The 18,265-nt window shown below is 37.8% G+C and overlaps 1 protein-coding gene across 2 annotated transcripts; it reads right to left on the bottom strand.

The window, feature by feature from the left end:
• Window positions 1-46: 46 nt before the first annotated feature.
• LOC117298965 (metabotropic glutamate receptor 3-like) lies at window positions 47-18,238 on the bottom strand. Of its 2 annotated transcripts, XM_033782358.1 has the most exons (17): window positions 17,677-18,238; window positions 17,108-17,225; window positions 16,367-16,692; window positions 15,330-15,526; window positions 14,542-14,765; window positions 10,529-10,671; window positions 8,917-9,109; window positions 8,255-8,453; window positions 7,699-7,957; window positions 7,081-7,243; window positions 6,229-6,349; window positions 5,478-5,721; window positions 4,430-4,662; window positions 4,130-4,292; window positions 3,666-3,772; window positions 2,977-3,039; window positions 1,037-1,116 (listed from the first exon to the last, which is right to left on the bottom strand). In XM_033782358.1, exons 1-16 carry the CDS (start codon window positions 18,196-18,198, stop codon window positions 3,003-3,005), a joined length of 3,249 nt encoding a protein of 1,082 aa, XP_033638249.1. In that variant the 5' UTR covers window positions 18,199-18,238; the 3' UTR covers window positions 1,037-1,116; window positions 2,977-3,002. The 2 variants fall into 2 exon arrangements, with proteins under 2 accessions (XP_033638248.1, XP_033638249.1); XM_033782357.1 differs by lacking the exon at window positions 2,977-3,039 and having other exon boundaries at window positions 47-1,116.
• Window positions 18,239-18,265: the final 27 nt, after the last annotated feature.

Genomic DNA, 18,265 nt, shown 5'->3' on the forward strand with positions numbered 1-18,265 from the left:
TATGCAACAAATGGTTGGTAATCCTGTTTTTATCAAGGAAGAAATTTCATGCTAAGCAAATTTTGGGCTTATCAGCTTAATGAAATTGGGCCCAGATCAACCAATACAGGTAAAAAAGCAGCCAATATGAATGGCCTCAGCAGGGCCCAGTTTCATGAAGCTACTCTACTGCAGACATTATTGCTTAATAATTTGCTGCTAAGCAGAAAAGAGCAGGATACCAGTCACAGATTGTACACTTTGAGTGGTAACCTTAAAATGTTGTTGTGCTTAGCTACTTTTTTTGTGCTTAAGTAGCTCTATAAAATTGGGCCCAGATCTGCAAGGATAGCTACAGCATTCCATGGGTTCTGTTTCCACAAAGTAAACTTTAACAAAATAATTATAGTAATAACAACAGCACTAAGCAACAAAATTATACATTCATTATTCGTGAGTAAACACATCATGCATTATTTATGAGCACACACATCATTTTGGTTGGACAGAAAGTACTTTCCAAAACGAAAATTGGGAAAATTTAGGTTCTGAAACAAAATATACTGCTGCAGCAGTATATTAGTTAAAGGAAAAACTCTTAAAAAGCCAATAAACAAACAGACCCTATTTTTACATTTTGCAGCCACCACTGCCTGTCAAAAAATACCCCTTTTTTCTCAGTATTTTTTGCAATGCTGATGACGCCTGGCATGGGCCCAATTATTTTATGCATATGTTGAGATACACCAAGTGAGAAGACTGGTCTTTGACAATTACAAATAGTGTCAAGTGTCTTTAACTCAAATCTCTAACTCGGGTTCCCCAAGCTTAGTGCTTATTGCCTACCTGAGCTTCCAGCCAGCAAGCTTGTCCTCTGGGAGCACAATAAGCAAGGTGGAGTCCAAAGAGGTCGAGGTAACCTGACTTATGTAGAGAAATATCGACATGTATGAGGGACAGTGGGATCTGTTACTCAGTCATAACATCATTGAACCGAGGACACCTTTTCATAAAATAAAAGAATGATTAGAGAAACTTCACACGGTGAGTTTCACGTCATCTTTTGTCGTTGAAATGTCTTCAGCCAGACCCTCCACTTCGGTGTCATTATGAGATGTTTCCTGAACACTTTGAGACCTAGTGTCAAAACAAAAACATCAATAAATGAATTCTGATAACAAATTATAAAATGGTTACTTTTTCTTCAGCTATGCCACGCATCTGGAACTCTCTACCACTTAATCTTAGATCTCGTCTTTGTACCACAAAATTCAAATCTCTTCTCAAAACTTATCTTATGTCACAGGTTTTCAAGGACTAATTTTGTTGTGTCTGTTTTTCTTTGTTTCGTTTTCGTTTTGGTTTTTAGTTTTACTGCGCATTGAACACCCAGCAGGGTGGATATGTGCGCATTACAAGTCTTATTATTATTATTATTATTATTATTACTATGTTCCGGCATCCTTACATGTATTCTCCTAACCGTAGTCCCAAGCCCTAGCACGCAAATCATGAGGGGTTGTCGGAAAATAAGGGTGTCGAAAGCATCAATGAATTAAATTGATGATAAAATTAAGATGCGATGTATGAAATCAACCAGCCATTTTGATATTTCATTGCCGAAAATTCTTCAACTAATTCATAGTTTTGTTCCTGATTATAAAATTTAAAAAAAATTAAAGAAGAAAAGAATAAACTGATTTTAAAAATGTAGCAGTATGCAACAAATGCAATATATTTTCCATTCTCATGATAAAATAAAATTGCTGAAATAAAAAAAGAAATGATTATAATTTATAGCAAAATACAACAAATGCCTTCAGAAGCCATATTGGCTGCAAGTGGCTGGTACCAAATGGCCGATAGCATCCACAAAATGGCTGCGAGATTTGACCTACTTCCACTCAACTAAAAAGGGCAAAGAAAAGGTTCTGAATTTACATTTTCCATGTTGACATAGAGTCTACGTCTCTAATATTAAAAAACAAATTTCTACTCTACGGTAGTACAATAGAGAATACAGTTCTCTAAGAACAAACTCTACCTGGCAAGTAGATACACACATGGTGTTACTGCAAGCCAAATATATATTGACACCTCACCATGCAATGCCCTCAAATCATATAAACAAAATGTTGCTTCATATTATTTTTCAAACATTTATAGAGTGTCATGGCGAATGGGTCAAGAGCATCGACTCAACTTTTGATTGCTGAGTGTGGGTTCGAATCCTGGTCGTGATACTTGAGTTCTTGGCCAAGAAAATTTACTGTAATTGCTTCTCCTTAACCTTCTCTGGTTACAGGATTTGCAAACAGATCAACTTAATTTCTCAGTGCAATTTAATATTACATATCTTTAATAGAATAAATTCATTCTCACATTACACTACCGGGAAAAATGAAAGTAGAATAAATGAAACAGATAAAATACAAATATCATGAGCCAAAGTTCTCAATAAATGATTTTACCAGTTTCTAATGAAACAAATGAAATGAGATAAAAGAAAATAGGTAATAAAGGAATAACAAGTTTACAGTTAGTAGATGTTAGTAGTAGATTTCCTAAATGCTTACAAGCTTACATGTATTATACAGGATTAGTAGAGCTGACAAAATAGTTGCAGACAGTGTTTATGCTTTGTATGATCAAAAGTAAACACGAAACAAAAACCTGAGAAAATTTAGGCTTGATCCATTGTGGGAGTCAGGAGTAAATAGTGACAGACAATGGGACAATTTTCCGCATCTACACACAATGTCTTAAATTTTGGCCGTAACAACTCAAATCAGCTGTTTTTAAACATGAATTCATTTCGGGAGAGGGAAATATTTCCCCCAATCAAATGGTTCTAGTATGAACTTTATAATCAGTACGCTTTCAGACTGAACTTAAACAGTGCTTTGTATCCCTTACCATTCCTGTATAATACATTTAATAGACAAGCAACGATCATAGATCAGGCAAAAAATATCAATTAGGGGGAAAAAATATTACTTTCTGATACTGAAACCAATGAACAGTCAGCAATGGCGCTCGTTAAACTCGATGTATGTAAGCCTGTAAAGAGAATACAGTAATATCGGATTGTGGGTTCGAATCAAGGTCATGGCAGGTGTGTCCTTATGCAAGATGCTTTGCTATAATTACTTCCCTTCACCCAGTGGTATAAATGGGTACCTGCGAGGGTAGAGGTTGATATTGTGTATGAAAAAGCCACTAGCGCCATACAGCAGCCCAGCCCCCGATTTCACGAAACTTAAGCAACTGCGTCAGTCCACTTGCGCAACGTTTATGGCACAACCTACGCCATAAATGTTGCGCAAGTGGACTTACGTAGTTGCGTAAAGTTTCATGAAATCGGCTGCAGGGCTGTATACTCCCCAGTGAGCTGAGAAAGATTAATTGAATGTTATTGGCCCAATGACCAGGGCACTAATGTAAAGCACATTGAGACGTTATTTTGAAATGCGCTATATAAGAACTAGTTATTATTAATAGTATTACTATTATAATTATTAAACATGTCAGACGAAAAATAAAATAAAAACTTATGAGAAACTTCGGCACTTAAAAGCCTGAAGGTTTGAAGTGGGATTTGACCTTGGGACAAAGAGGGGCTTCAAGGTCAAATTAAATTTTGTGATCAACTCATTTTCCAATAGATAGAGGGAAAAAATACTCACATAATCTGTTTCCAGTGTTGACATTCCAGTTTTAATTCCTGAACCTGTTTGTCGAGTGTATCTCGCTCACTGGAAACGGCATCTAGCTTGAAGACTAATTCTTTTATCTTTAAAAGAAAGTCGGACATAAAAAGGTTTTAAAAAAAAACCATCACTAATTGACTTGTAATAATGCAAACTGCTACAAGCCACCTCTAGCTCATCGGCAATGAAGTTAATACCGAGAGGTCCCCTTGATCCACTCAGCGAAAGTAGTAGTTTAAGCCGATTTCCTACCTTCTGAAATAAGCAAAACAGTTCTTTTTAGAACTGACAAGTCTTCCAAAATCATAGCAAATCAAGTTCTCAAAGGAACATAATCTACCCAGCAAGTAGCTATACACATGGTGTTACCCAAAAACCAAATAAACATTGAGCTTTGTTTGTTGATGCTAAAGATTTGTTGTTTTGTTGTTATTGTTTACCTTTTCATTCCAGTCGTTCCCCTCCTCATTGTTGCTGTTTATTTCCATGGCAACTATTCCATCAATTTCGTCATCCAGCATTCCTTCGTTCTTAAGAAGCTCCCTTAAACTCGTCTTTTCTAGCTGGATTTCTTTGTCGATTTCAAGCAGCTCATCCTCTTGGCTAAAACAACAAATCAAGAATGTAAAAGTGTCACAATTTCAAGGAATTATATTAATGTTCTTTGAGGATTTGAAACTTTGCATGGTGGAAATACGATCTAGTAAGGTTTCTGGAGGAGGCTAAGAGGTTTCACTAACCTTTTCTGTAGCTCAATCATCTGCTGATACTTCTCATTCGCCATGGCAACCGCATCGTCGCGTTCCATCTCCGCCTCCTGTAAGTCTTGCTCCAGAATCTTAATCTCTTCCAGGAACTTCTGGTCGTCGTTCTCGTTGCTGATCTGTGAAAGATTGTCCCCGTCTCCCTCTGAGCTGTGACTCGATGAAGCTTTCATGTCAGAAGGGTCCGGCTTCAGAGATAACCCATCATTCTAAGGAATTATGAACAAAGAATTGTAATAATTACTTTGTTTATTGTTTGTTTTATGAGAGATCCCCCATCGTCACAAGGCCACTTCAAGGTGAGAGCTTCACTTCATGGATTTGGGAAATGGATCCAAATCAAATGCCACCAGGGGCACGTTGCCACCAACACATGGGCTGTAACAAACAGGGTAACCCCCTCAACGTTTTACATTAATGTCTAAATGGACTTTACATTAGTGTCTTGCAGCCAATTTCACGAAATGCTAGGATTAATCCTATCTCGAGTACTAGTAGTCCGTCCTAACTTAGGATGGGTTCATTGTGTCCTAACGTATAAGGATAGGGAACTTTACTCGTCCTAAGTCCTAGGATTAATCCTAAGTTAGGATGAGTTTGGTGAAATCGACGGCTGGTCATTGAGCCAGTAACATCCCTTTAATCTTTCCCAGCTCCCTGGGGAGTGTACAACCTCGGAAACCATAGCGCTCCGAAGGCTTTTTCATACACAATATCAACCTCTGCCCTCCCAAGTTCCCATTTATACCCCTGGGTGAAGAAAAGCAAATAATAATAAAGTATCTTGCTCAAGGACACAAGTGTCACGACCGGGACCCAAACCCACACGCCGATGACTTAACCAGCAGAACTTGAAATCGGTGCTCTATAACCATTTGGCCTGGACACCCTTTAAAGTTAACTATAGCAATTTTTTCAAATCAAGGGAAGTCACTGGAAAGGAAACTCCTGCAATAATAAATTATGTTACACTTCAGGATTTCTTTAAAATATGCAGAAGCTTAGGAGGGAAATACAACCCCACCTTTTTCGCTTTGTTGTTTGTCACTGCTCCGCTGACCGTGTTTATCGTCACATGACTCCCCAATGAGCTCTTCATTTTCAGCGTGGATTGTCGCACGTTGCGCTCGGGTCTCATGAGAACGATCCAAAGCTTAGGTAGAAACATACAGATCAAGCCGGACGTACCGCAGGATAGGAAGGCAGTGCTGCAGATGATGGAGTTCGCGATACCGGTTGTCGTGAAGTACGAAGCGAAAAAGATGAACCTGGAAGGACAGGGAAAAGATGGTACATCATTGGTCTTGGCAAGATCTTGAGCATAATAATAAAAAGAACTTTTTATTGTAAACATATATATAGAGTTCCTTGCTAATTTGTTGCTTTATTTCCAAAAAATTCAACACTAAAGTTGAATATTTGTGTATTCATTACAAACTGTGGCTATCTGTTTTTCTGCTTTGCATTTATGGAACTTTCACATGCGACTTTTATTCATCCCTGTGATACATACATCGGCACATTTTTCAATGCTTATTTTAACCCCTTTTTGATGTTATTTGTCAGGAAGGAAGTTGCAAATATAAAACAAAACATATTTTGGAACTTAAATTTACAACAAAAATATTTGTGAAAATTTCAACCCCTATTTGCGTTTTTTGTCTTGTTTCTCGTAACTGATATTCCAAGTTGCAACATAAATATTACCTCTCGTTAAAAGAGTCCTATTAAATAAGAAAGTTATGGGCGAACCCTGCAAGTGTTTAATTTCCTACCATATCAAGCAACACGTGAGCATAGCAAAGCAAATCCCGCGAGAGTCATTGAACTGCCCCGGTAGTTTACGAGTCCTGAAGGCTTTGTACAAACACAGCATTGCTAGTATAGCATTGTAACCTAATGGGGAAACAAAAATCAAAATCGAAAATTGGATACTCGTTCATCAAGAGTTGAGTGTCTTATTTCCAAAATGTGTCTGGGCAACATAGCTATAACAAGAAATCCCCTTGATCCACTAAAGCTACAGTAGTAGTCTCTGTAGATTTTCTACCTTCCGCCAAGGTAGTAGTTAAAAAGCAGGACAGTTCTTTTCAGATGTGAGAAGTCTCCTAAATTCCGAAAAATCTACTCTGCGGTAGTAAAGTATAAATAATAATAATAATAATAATAATAATACCATTTATATAGCGCCTTTTCCTGGGGTTACAAAGCGCTCAGAGAATGACAGGAAACAACAACAAAGGGAATGCAATAAAAAACCAAGAGGAAAACCACAACTAGGCAAAGCCTGCGGCATTTAGCTGAGAAAGTCCCGTGAAAAGCCGGTCTCCCTTTGACTAGAAAGTCTAGAACTGGTGGCCAAGCAAGGCGACATTTACTGATTGAAAAAGAATGTTTTCAGAGCAAGACAGTTCTCAAAGAACATAGTCTACCTGGCAAGTAGACAAACCAAACCAATTTATTGTTTTTAGCACTTTAACAAGAAATAGATGTTTAAAAAATCATCAGTAAAACCATGTCTAGGCATATGGTTATAATTATACCGAAATTAAAGGTCTGTAAAGGATTAACACGCCTCTGCCTAAACAGAAATAAATTCAGACATTGCTTACGGATTCCGAACTCACCGATAGCAACGGAGGGTCCGAGATATGACGAGTATTGACACTGTAATAAAGTGAACTCAGGATCAGAGTAATCCAGCGCGGCGACACCTGGCTCAACCTGAAACCAAATCACTTGAAGAGCGATCTGGATGGCTACGATCCCAAACGCAAACATCAGCTGGTACTAAAATAGAAAAAGCGGATGAGACCTAACGAGATGAAATTGTAATCATGCAAAATTTAAAACTTTGAACAAAAAATGTTGGGGTTGAAAATCTGACTAGAGCGGGATTTGAACCTGTGACCTCCGGATTAAAATGCTGGCGCTTTACAAACTCTACCCCTTGTGCGGGTGGTCTCCCCATTTTGTAAATTACTTAGTTTAGAGGTGCCACGTGAGAAATTGAAAAAATAGAGAAATCGCCAACATAAGGTCCCAGCTAAAATTTTCTTGTTCCACAATTGTTTTGTTTTTTATAGTCAGTTTCCATTGTGGTTTACTACTTGAAAATGAAAAAATGTTTTACATAGATATTTAATAAAGAACTGTGATAAATAAAGACAAAAATCACAGTTCAAAATCTCTTCAAAGAATCAAGAAAAAGGAAAAAGAAGAGGAGAGTTAAATTATCACCCTACCTGGATATTAAGGAACATAGATGGCGCTCCATCAGACAGTTTCCGATTGAAGATTCTTGAGATGCGATTTGTCTTGGTGAGCAACGCACCGACGTAAACCGAGAAACTCGCGCCCATCACGAGGATCTTGGCGCTGCAAATGATGTCTGTTGGCGTGGCGATGAAGAGAAAAGTACAACAATAATTCATTGCGATGCCGAGTAGAAGAAGATAACTGAGTTCTGTGCTGGTCGCTTTTATGGTTGCAGAGTTTCTATGTCTGGAGATAAATCAAAATTTAGAAAGAAAAAATAAATTAATCAGGTAAGGTTTTGCAGTATTGTAACACCATGTGTTAATCTCTTTTGAGTAGTGTTGGTTCTGTGAAGAACCGGTGGTTGACAACTCAACATTTCGATCAGTAGGCTCTGATTGCCTTCAGGAAATGTACAGAGTGAAAACAACCTTTGATTCCACAAAAGTGTGAACCTCGTTTTGCACAAAGGATGTATGACATCTTGAACTACGGGTCATCAGCAATCCTTCATTATTGTATTCATAAAAAAAAGCTACTTACTGGATGTAAACTAGGAGAGAAAAACCTGTGACTATGAGTCCGATGGAGGTAAGAAAGCTGAAGACAATGGCCACTGGGTCCTTCCATTGGAGATAGATGACTGGGTTGACCAGACAGACTGTCCTATTAGCGTTAACTCTCTCTCCATCTTTACAACTTGTACATTGCATGGAATTCTGAGATGTACTGATGCTAATACCTGCAAGGCCAACAAGAAAGTGATGTTTGAAGCTTTGCATGGTGTAAAGGATAAAAATAAATTTTAAATAACAGTAAACTTGCGGATACAACCATGCATTCAATCTCTTTTGAGGGAGTGTTGGCTCTGAAAAGAGCCAGTTTGGTCTCAACGTTTCGAACAATATTAGCCTTTTGAGGTATGGTGGACACTATACGAGTACACCCTGTGATTTAGGTGTAAACAGACAAATTTACCCAAACCTATTAGTGTCCGCCCTATATCCTCTGCTCGTTTTCAGGAGAAAAAAGAACAAGAAAGAAATCTTTTTGTAACAACCACAGGTACAGATTTTGAACTGCTGTTCTTACTTCATGTGTACAAAAGGCCAATGGCTATTTTTGTTATAAGGACCATAGGTTATTTTGGTGAGTAAGCAGTTCGCAACAGCAAATTCTATTTTTTAGTTTGACAATCAGCATACCTTCGCATGGGTAGCATTTCCAGCAGCATTTGTGAGTTTGCAGAGTGATGAAATTTCCAGCCGGACAATCCGGTGAACATCTTGACAATGGGGGCGTCGTTCCTGCCTGCCAAACGACGTCTTTCCACTCGGTAAACTTCTTCACTGGATCCCAGTCGGCGACTCTCACAAATGAAAACTCCCTCCCATGTTCCTAAATTAAAATGAAGTACATTTGTAGAATGAAATCCAAAAAAAAAATCTTTGATTTGGGCATGTCATAGGGGGTGTGCCTCTTTGAGTTTGTTTTCCTAAAAATAGCAAAACTATATTAAAAATGTGGTTTCTGGTTAAAGGCACTGGACATGTTTGGTAATTGTCAAAGACCAGTCTTCTCAATTGGTGTATCTCAACACATGCATAAAACAACAAACCCTGCAAAAAATTTGGCTCAATTGTTCGCCGAAGTTAGTTGCGAGAAAATAATGAAAGAAAAAAATGCCCTTGTTGCATAAATTACTTCAGAGGGAGTCGTTTCCTTCAATACTGTCTCAGACTCTCAAATGCTCGTTACAAAGTCAGTTTTTTTTGCTAATATTTGTTTGTTTTGGGTTAAAAAAGAGAACACTTTAGCCAGTCTCCACAGTCACAAAACAGTGAGGGAATGGCACACAAAAATAAGTTAACACACAATCGCGAGTGGAATACGGGCAAGTATGGCTTCTGCGTCCCAATACCCAACGAGGCTGAAGCCTGAGTTGGATATACAGTAAAGTATAATTATTATAAATAATCTTTCTTATCAGGCAGAATGCAAATTTCCAACCCCCCCCCCACCCCCACCCCATCTCCCTAACGACTATCAGTGATAATAATAATCATTTTTTATTAATCACTGCATGAAACCGGTAAGTCAAATATTCTGTACGAAAGATGCTCACATTTTGGCCATGGTTATTTGTTAAATTTCATCACTACGAGAGCAAAGAATGTGTATCAAACTTTATAGTGTAAGGCACTGTTTGCCGAGTGGCGTCGTTAATTATTTACAAAGGTTTCTTTTTACAACTAGCCAAGATTAATCATAAGTGAAAGTTCCATTCTTGTGTTGCTCGGTAACCATTGATAACACAAAATTAGCCAAATTGGTTCATTTGTCAGTTTACGCTCGACAGTGCATAAAGGCAATCGATACTCTATGGCAAGCAGAGTTCAATGTTTACACAGGGCCGCAGGGCCTGAGGCTAATGAATTTTATCGTTAGTCTAACAAGGTTTTTTACCTAACAAGTCCGGCTGGCTTGTGTTTATTAACTGGATATTGTTCATTGTAACAACATTATGGTTTGCTGGGTGTCGTTGAAAACATCGATTGCAGAAACACAGGATCACAGGATTGACATTTGTCAGTTTTCCAAGGCATGTCACCATACATAAATCCACAATTCTAAAACAAAGCCACATATTTCTGTTTCATATAAATTTTCCTGAAATATAATAGTATAACAAAGCCAAAAAAACTCTAAGATTAGCAATGTACATGTATGGGCATTTCAGAGGGAGCCATTTCTCACATTGTTTTACACTGTCAACAGTTCTCCATTGCTCATTACTAAGAATGTGACAGGACCCACCTGTAAGTTGTGTATTTCATACTGGGCCAGCGGATCTCCGTCTTCATCGAACTTGAAGTTAGGGTTCGTCACTCCAGTGAAGTTCACATTCCTTACGTAATCAAGGTATGCTTCTCCATCAATTTGAACGTTACCATGGCAATCTGGAGAGAAAAAAACAAAACAAAATTAGAGTGGGTATACATGCATAGTAAGGGTCATAGATGGGATAACAACTCCAAAAGTAACGGCCATAAAACTTACAATGTACTTATTGAGTTCAAGCACTGCAGCAGCTGATAGTATAAACTAGTCTGATAAAGGATTCCCTTTGGAATAAAAATGGTTCAGATAATTTTTTCGCCCCAAAAGATTTTAAATATGAGAAACAGTTGATGTATATATTAATGCATGCATAGTCTGACAAGGGGCATTTAAAAGGCAATGAGCGGCTAGGGCAAGCCTGAAATTTCATCTTTAAAAGGGCAAGTCCATTTTCATTTTGCAATGGGCACTTCCATTGGAAAATCTTATTAAAAAAAAAAAAAAAAAAAAAAAAGGCCAACACCAGGGGCATTGGAGGTCATCCATGCGTGTAATTCCAGGCCTGCCAGGGGCATAATTGTAGGCATAATGACCAAGCATGAAGTCTATGGCCAGGGGCATTGAGGCAATGACCAAGGGCATTAAGTAACATGTAATGACCCAGGGACATGGAGGCATTAATATGACCAGCCGTCGATTTCACTAAACTCTTCCTAAACTAGGATTAATCTTAGGACTTAGGACATCCAAAGGCTGCATTGAACCCATCCCAAGTTAGGAAGGGTTACTCGTCCTAACTCGACTCGAGATAGGATTCATCCTAGCCTTTTGTGAAATCCGCTGCAGGGGCAGAGGGACAATGACCAGGGACATGACAGCAATGACAGCATTGGTACTTGGTCTAATGACAATGAGAATAGGCAATTGCTGAAGTTAAAAGGCGTGCAAGGCACATACATCCGGCGAAACAGCAATAATTAAATCATCAAACAAACCAGCAGGAAAAAAAAATTCAAAAGATTCAATTAAAATGATAATCAAATTCAAGAAATAATTAATTTCTGCAACGAGCCGGATCTTGTGCTTGGAACAAAACAAAAAAGTTAAAAGCATCTTTGCTGAAAAACATGTTTGTTCGCCATGAAGCGCGTTACTACTGATAATTATGAATTCACATCCGATTTCTTTGTACTGAGCAAGAAAGACTGTAAAGTGTAAAGCCACAAGAGACAGAGTTTAAAGAAAGGTTTTTGATGACAAAAGACCCTCTGAAATGCCTGAGCATTGTCAGTGCAGTCAAGCGCTGTAGTTTGACTTGGTGGGTAACTAACAAAAATGAGCAATAAATGAATAAAATAAACAAAAGAAGTACATGTACATCATATGAAATCATAAAAGGGGAAAAACACATAAATCTCATCGTGTAAATTAGTCAAAAATATATAGTTTAAAACTCATTAAATGCACAAATAATGTAAAGCCAACCAAAAAATTATTCTTAATTTTTAACACAAGTGAATTCTTATGAGAAAATGAAATGCATGACGACAAAAGACGGTTAGAAAAACACCCTTGTACAAATTTATGTGCTTCCAGATGCATAATTAAAGACTTCAGCTGAAGTATTTTGTTATTTGAGTGAGAAAATACCTCCTTCTAAAAAACTGTATGCTACTTCAGAGGGAGCCGTTTCTCACAATATGTTATACTATCAACTCAATTCTCCATTGCTCGTTACCAACTAAGTTTTTGTGCTAACAATTATTTGGACTAATTACCAATAATGTCCAGTGCCTTTAAATGACAATTATTTGATAGATGTTATAAGGCCAAATTAAAAGAAATACCAGTTGATCGTCCCCACCCGCATCCTTTTTGGGGGCCGCATCCTTTTTTTTACTATTTATTATTATTATTATTTTTTTTAATCCGATCTTTTCAAAAGGACTGGCCTAGAAACTTTTCCCGAATCTAACGTGATGCTCTCGAACACTTGTAACCATCTGTTTCATTAAACAATATTAGTGAATGTCTACCAGCAAATCTTGTTAGTGTTATCTGACCCTGTTAGTGTTAGTGTTAACATAGGTCCTCATGCAACTAATAGTTATAAATATGTTTGTGGTTGATTCAAACTGAAGAATTGGTGGCCTGTTTGATTTGAAATACTAATCGGCCATCGTGAAAAAAAAAAGAAGTAAATAGTATGGAAATATTGACTGCTATGAGGGGACAGTTGAAATTATAGGCCCAAGGTGATGTCAAAACCATGACTATGCCCGAAGCGAAGCTGAGGGCATAGTCATGGTTTTGACTATAGTTAAAAGGCGTGCAAGGCACATACATTCAGGGAAACAGCAATAATTAAATCATCAAACAAACCAGCAGGAAACAAAATTCAAAAGATTCAATTAAAATGATAATCAAATCCAAGAAATAATTAATTTCTGCAACGAGCCGGATCTTGTGCTTGGAACAAAACAAAAAAGTTAAAAGCATCTTTGCTGAAAAACATGTTTGTTCGCCATGAAGCGCGTTACTTCTGATAATTATGAATTCACATCCGATTTCTTTGTACTGAGCAAGAAAGACTGTAAAGTGTAAGGCCACGAGAGACAGAGTTTAAAGACAGGTTTTTGATGACAAAAGACCCTCTGAAATGCCTGAGCATTGTCAGTGCAGTCAAGCGCTGTAGTTTGACTTGGTGGGTAACTAAAAATGAGCAATAAATGAATAAACAGGCATGCAACTGCCCGTTGAAAAAAAATGAGGAACATTTTCAAGGGCACAACGCAAGTGCGGAGCGAGGCAGCCGAAACGCCACGGGACATGATACCCACAATGGTACCCTAGAAAATGTTGAGGTTTTATGCTTAGGTGCATTTTAAGCATGTACTAGGCTTATTTTACATGATTGTAGTTGTACACTGTTAATGCCAGGCATATATTTCGTAAAATACGAGAGAGAAAAAACGCGGAATTCCGCAGAACCGCGGAAGAGTTGCATGCCTGAATAAAATAAACAAAAAAAGTACATGTACATCATATGAAATCATAAAAGGGGAAAAACACATAAATCTCATCGTGTAAATTAGTCAAAAATATATAGTTTAAAACTCATTAAATGCACAAATAATGTAAAGCCAACCAAAAAATTATTTTTAATTTTTAACACAAGTGAATTCTTATGAGAAAATGAAATGCATGACGACAAAAGACGGTTAGAAAAACACCCTTGTACAAATTTATGTGCTTCCAGATGCAAATTAAAGACTTCAGCTGAAGTATTTTATTATTTGAGTGAGAAAATACCTCCTTCTAATAAACTGTATGCTACTTCAGAGGGAGCCATTTCTCACAATATGTTATACTATCAACTCAATTCTCCATTGCTCGTTACCAACTAAGTTTTTATGCTAACAATTATTTGGACTAATTACCAATAATGTCCAGTGCCTTTAAATGACAATTATTTGATAGATGTTATAAGGCCAAATTAAAAGAAATACCAGTTGATCGTCCCCACCCGCATCCTTTTTGGGGTGCCGCATCCTTTTTTTTACTATTTATTATTATTATTATGTTTTTTAATCCGATCTTTTCAAAAGGACTGGCCTAGAAACTTTTCCCGAATCTAACGTGATGCTCTCGAACACTTGTAACCATCTGTTTCATTAAACAATATTAGTGAATGTCTACCAGCAAATCTTGTTAGTGTTATCTGACCCTGTTAGTGTTAGTGTTAACACAGGTCCTCATGCAACTAATAGGTATAAATAAGTTTGTGGTTGCCCTGGGCATAGTCAATATGACGTCATCTTGAAAGAAAAAGCGGGCATAGCTATTTCCACGACTCCCTTTTAACCAATCAGATTAGAGGATTCTATATGTGAGGTATATAATAAATAACAAGTCCCTCATCCTCCTCTTTTTTTAAAAATCTGGAGGATCAACTGGTATTTTTGTATTATTTGGCCTAATTGACTCACCTTGACATTCTGATATCATGTTGTTTAGTCCATAAGCCAGCGCTAACACTGCATCAATCACAAATCGCGCATGAGTGTCTTCCACCTGGGCAAACGTCTCCGTTCCCGTACATGGTTTACGCAAAAGGCTCGACGGATCAAATGTACAATTAAACTGCTCTCCTAGTGTGAGTTGATACCATGGATTACGCTGATTGGTATATGGGTCCAGTTCGGCTAAATAACTGCAGAATAAAAAAATAACGATATTAAAACATTTATAGACGTGACAGAGCGTCTTATGCCAGGGCCTTAAGGTACTCCAGTGGACTCCACAGATAAAAACAATAGCAAATAGGGGGGGGGGGCAACAACATTTATAACTTATGAAATGCACAAATAATGTAAAACCAAACAACCACAATTATTATTTATTTTTTGAATACAAATTAATTCTAATGAGAAAATTAGATTTACATTGACAAAAGATGTTTAGAAAAACACACTTGTCAGCTTGTAAAAATTTGTATGCTTCCATATTATAAAAGGCTTCAGCTGAAGTCTAATTGAGTGGGAAAATAATTCTTTCTAAAAAACTAAGTTACTTCAGAGGGAGCCATATTTCTCACAATATTTTATACTATCAACTCAGTTCTCCATTGCTTGTTACCAAGTAAGTTTTTATGCTAACAATTATTTGAACTAATTACCAATAGTAGGCAAAACTGATTTTTTTTTATTGATGTTCTGGATGAAGCTTTCTTTGTTTTATTCCAAAACATGTATTCAATGAGTAATCTAGCACGCACCTTTGAAACTTCTCATATGGCGAAGATTTGGGTATAATACCCAGCATTCCTCTGACCACTGGCTCCACGTCTTGAACGGTCTGCGATGATTGGCCCCAAGAATCGCTAGCAATCCACGTTCTGTCCAATAGACCCCGATTGAAGGCCTCGTTCAAGACACGCAATATGTCCGTTTTTTGACAGAATGTGAAAATCACCTGAGAAAAAAAAATGAATAAACATTTCAATTTTTATTTTTGTTTTAATTGTTACATTAAAGACCCTTGTCACAAGAATTTGTGTGCCCTTTAGGAGCTTGATTTCGGGACCTCAAATTCTAAATCCGAGGTCTCGAAATCAAATTCGCGGAAAATTACTTCTTTCTCAAAAACCTAGCAAAAACTCTCCCCATTACTCGTTACTAAGATGCTAATAATTACCAAAAAATGCTAGTAATTACCAAAAGTGCCACTGCATGCCTTTGATTTTAATTGTTATAAGAGGATGTCACATCTCTGCTATAAATGTTTCAAACAAATATTCAAAAAAAGAAAATAAAAAAAAGGGAACAAGTTTGTTTTGCTGTAATTTGTGAGTTCACTTGAGATTAAACAGATTTTTATTTTTAATACTCTTCTCTGGTGCTTTTGAAGACAAATTTGTATAATTTATGTTACGTCTAATCATGGAGGTAAAACTACTTCCATTGTCATATTATGTGGCAGCTCCAATTTTTGTACCAACTTTGTTACAGCATAGAGAATAACGAAGTTACGAAGCAACATCCCACAAACGATGTAAAAGTATTGTCATTTTGACGCATGCCATCAACAGCAGAACTTTTCCTAGTTTTTCAAAAGTTTGAGATTTGGGTCTAACTTTTTTATTATAATTGCAAAACTATCAGAAAAGCACAACATCAAAATAAATTATAAACAAACACAATATAAACAAGTTTAAATAGCCTAACACTCCCATTACACATTTTTGCTAAAGTAGCTATTTTTAAAAGCCAAGTTATTTGATCTTCTTGTTCATTCAATGAAACTTTTCCTTACTGATATTTCCGGCTCGTCCAACAGCGTTTGAACGATGTTATCAGCGACGATGCCACGACTCTCCGATCTCAAGCTGAAGGTGTGAGCGATGCAGACATTCCTTGCCTCTAGAAGGGTGCTCAGGTGCTCCATGCCTGGCGTGCCGTATGCATCGTCGGTATGAATAATCATGACATAGTTCCAGTTCATATCCTCTGCTAAGTCTGCCATTACGGCAGCCTGGTTGACGTCCGAGGCGACGGTACGCATAAAGTATGGGTAGAGTTTCTTGTTGCTTAGCAACGAACTGGTTGCCGAGTAACTCACTTGAGGAACTTTAAACAGACCTGATGAAAATTTTAAAAAAATTGTTAGAATATTCAATTGGAGAACTTCACTGTACCAAAGTTAAATTAGCACAACAAGCGAGTACAGCAAAAAAGTTAATAGATGTTCAGGCCTTTAGCCTACTCTTCACCATTTATGCTGGAAATGATGCAAATTCCAACTTGGCACTTCCAAGTTCCAGGCCTTGAGTTTAAACAGCGGCCGTGGCCACCGTTGCCCTTCTGAAGTTTCCCATAGACTTTTAATAAAGATGATCCAATGGAAGAAAGTGCCCTGTGCAAAATGGAAATGGCCCTGCCCTCTCAAAGATGAAATTCTAGATCTGTTGTACTCTTTATTAAAACCAACACGAATTTGGTCAAATTTGGTATAGTGTCCGTGTTTTTAAAGTTTCTAGAAGTACCGTGTTTTTACCCAATAAATTGGCTACTGGTCCCGAAGTAGAGCTTGATCCTGTACCAACTACACCGACCGTCTGGGCTTCATCTGGGCACGCTCCTCCTCCTGTCGTTGAAACAAAACTCAGGGCTTCCTGCACAAGGAAAAATGCAAACCAAAAACTAATGTTTACCTTTCCACATCTCAGAAAAGTGTTCCATTTGACAAGACCCAGTAACTTATCATGCTTATACTGGAGTGCTGTACTCCTATTTTTCGAAATTTGACATTATCGGTCGTACTAATCCCAGAACTATGAGGTTTGTTCCGCTATCGCCTGGAGATGATAGCGGATCGAAACTCATATTTTTAGGAGTAAGGTCGTACTATCCTGAAAATTTTTAGAAAAAAGGAGTACAGCGCTCCGGTAACTGGGTCTAGAATTTGACAAACATTACTCACTCACAGTCACAATCACATAACTACCCATTGAATTGTAATAAAAAAAAAATAAAAAAATAAAAAAGTCACAAGTCATTTTTACCAAATGGGTTAAAGTGAAAAAGGTAGTCAGGTTTGTCTTGGCATATTTTCCCCGTAATTACCCTCAGCGCTCTGTTTTTATTTGAGCAGTCATCCCGAATTTCAAATCCTAACTCCACACCGGGCAAGATATCTGTGCTGTTGTTTATAAAGTCAATGGCGTACAACATGCTCTCAATCCGCAACCCCGTCAACGTTAGAACTCTCGAACAAGGATCGGTATATTTCGGATCAGGAAATCGAACAGCAAACATCCCTCCAATGTTGAAATCCCCCTTCTTGTAGGCGAAGATTTGACTCGGTGCATTCACCGTGCCGCCCTCTTCCTCGCCGGCCAACCCCGTGGGTAGATTGGCGGCGTTTCGACGGTGGCGAGTCTTGGGTCGGTCATCGGTTGTCCTCGGTGTTCTCGGAAAACCAAACGCCTCGATGTTGTCTTGAGAATTATGTGTTAGATTCTCCGAGAATGTCAAAATAACGGAGGGGTTTATGTGTACAAAGTCGCTCCCGTGTGAACTGTATGCCTGGCAAGATGAATAAATAGCACACCAAACGGAAATCACTCTCAGAAGAATGGAATTCATGACTGAAACTTTGACATCCGCATGCGAAAATGTGACAAGAAAAAATTCCCCTGTTCTGATCGTCCTT

The sequence above is a fragment of the Asterias rubens genome, chromosome 13 (genome assembly GCF_902459465.1).
Source record: "Asterias rubens chromosome 13, eAstRub1.3, whole genome shotgun sequence".
Lineage (NCBI taxonomy): Eukaryota > Metazoa > Echinodermata > Asteroidea > Forcipulatida > Asteriidae > Asterias > Asterias rubens.

Coding starts and splice junctions, on each gene's coding strand:
- LOC117298965 (XM_033782357.1), bottom strand. CDS start 18,198: ATGAATTCCATTCTTCTGAGAGTGATTTCCGTTTGGTGTGCTATTTAT. Junction 5,722..6,228: donor CTCACGTGTTGCTTGATATG/GTAGGAAATTAA, acceptor CTGTCCTTCCAG/GTTCATCTTTTTCGCTTCGT. Junction 1,117..3,665: donor CAACACTGGAAACAGATTAT/GTGAGTATTTTT, acceptor TTTTGACACTAG/GTCTCAAAGTGTTCAGGAAA.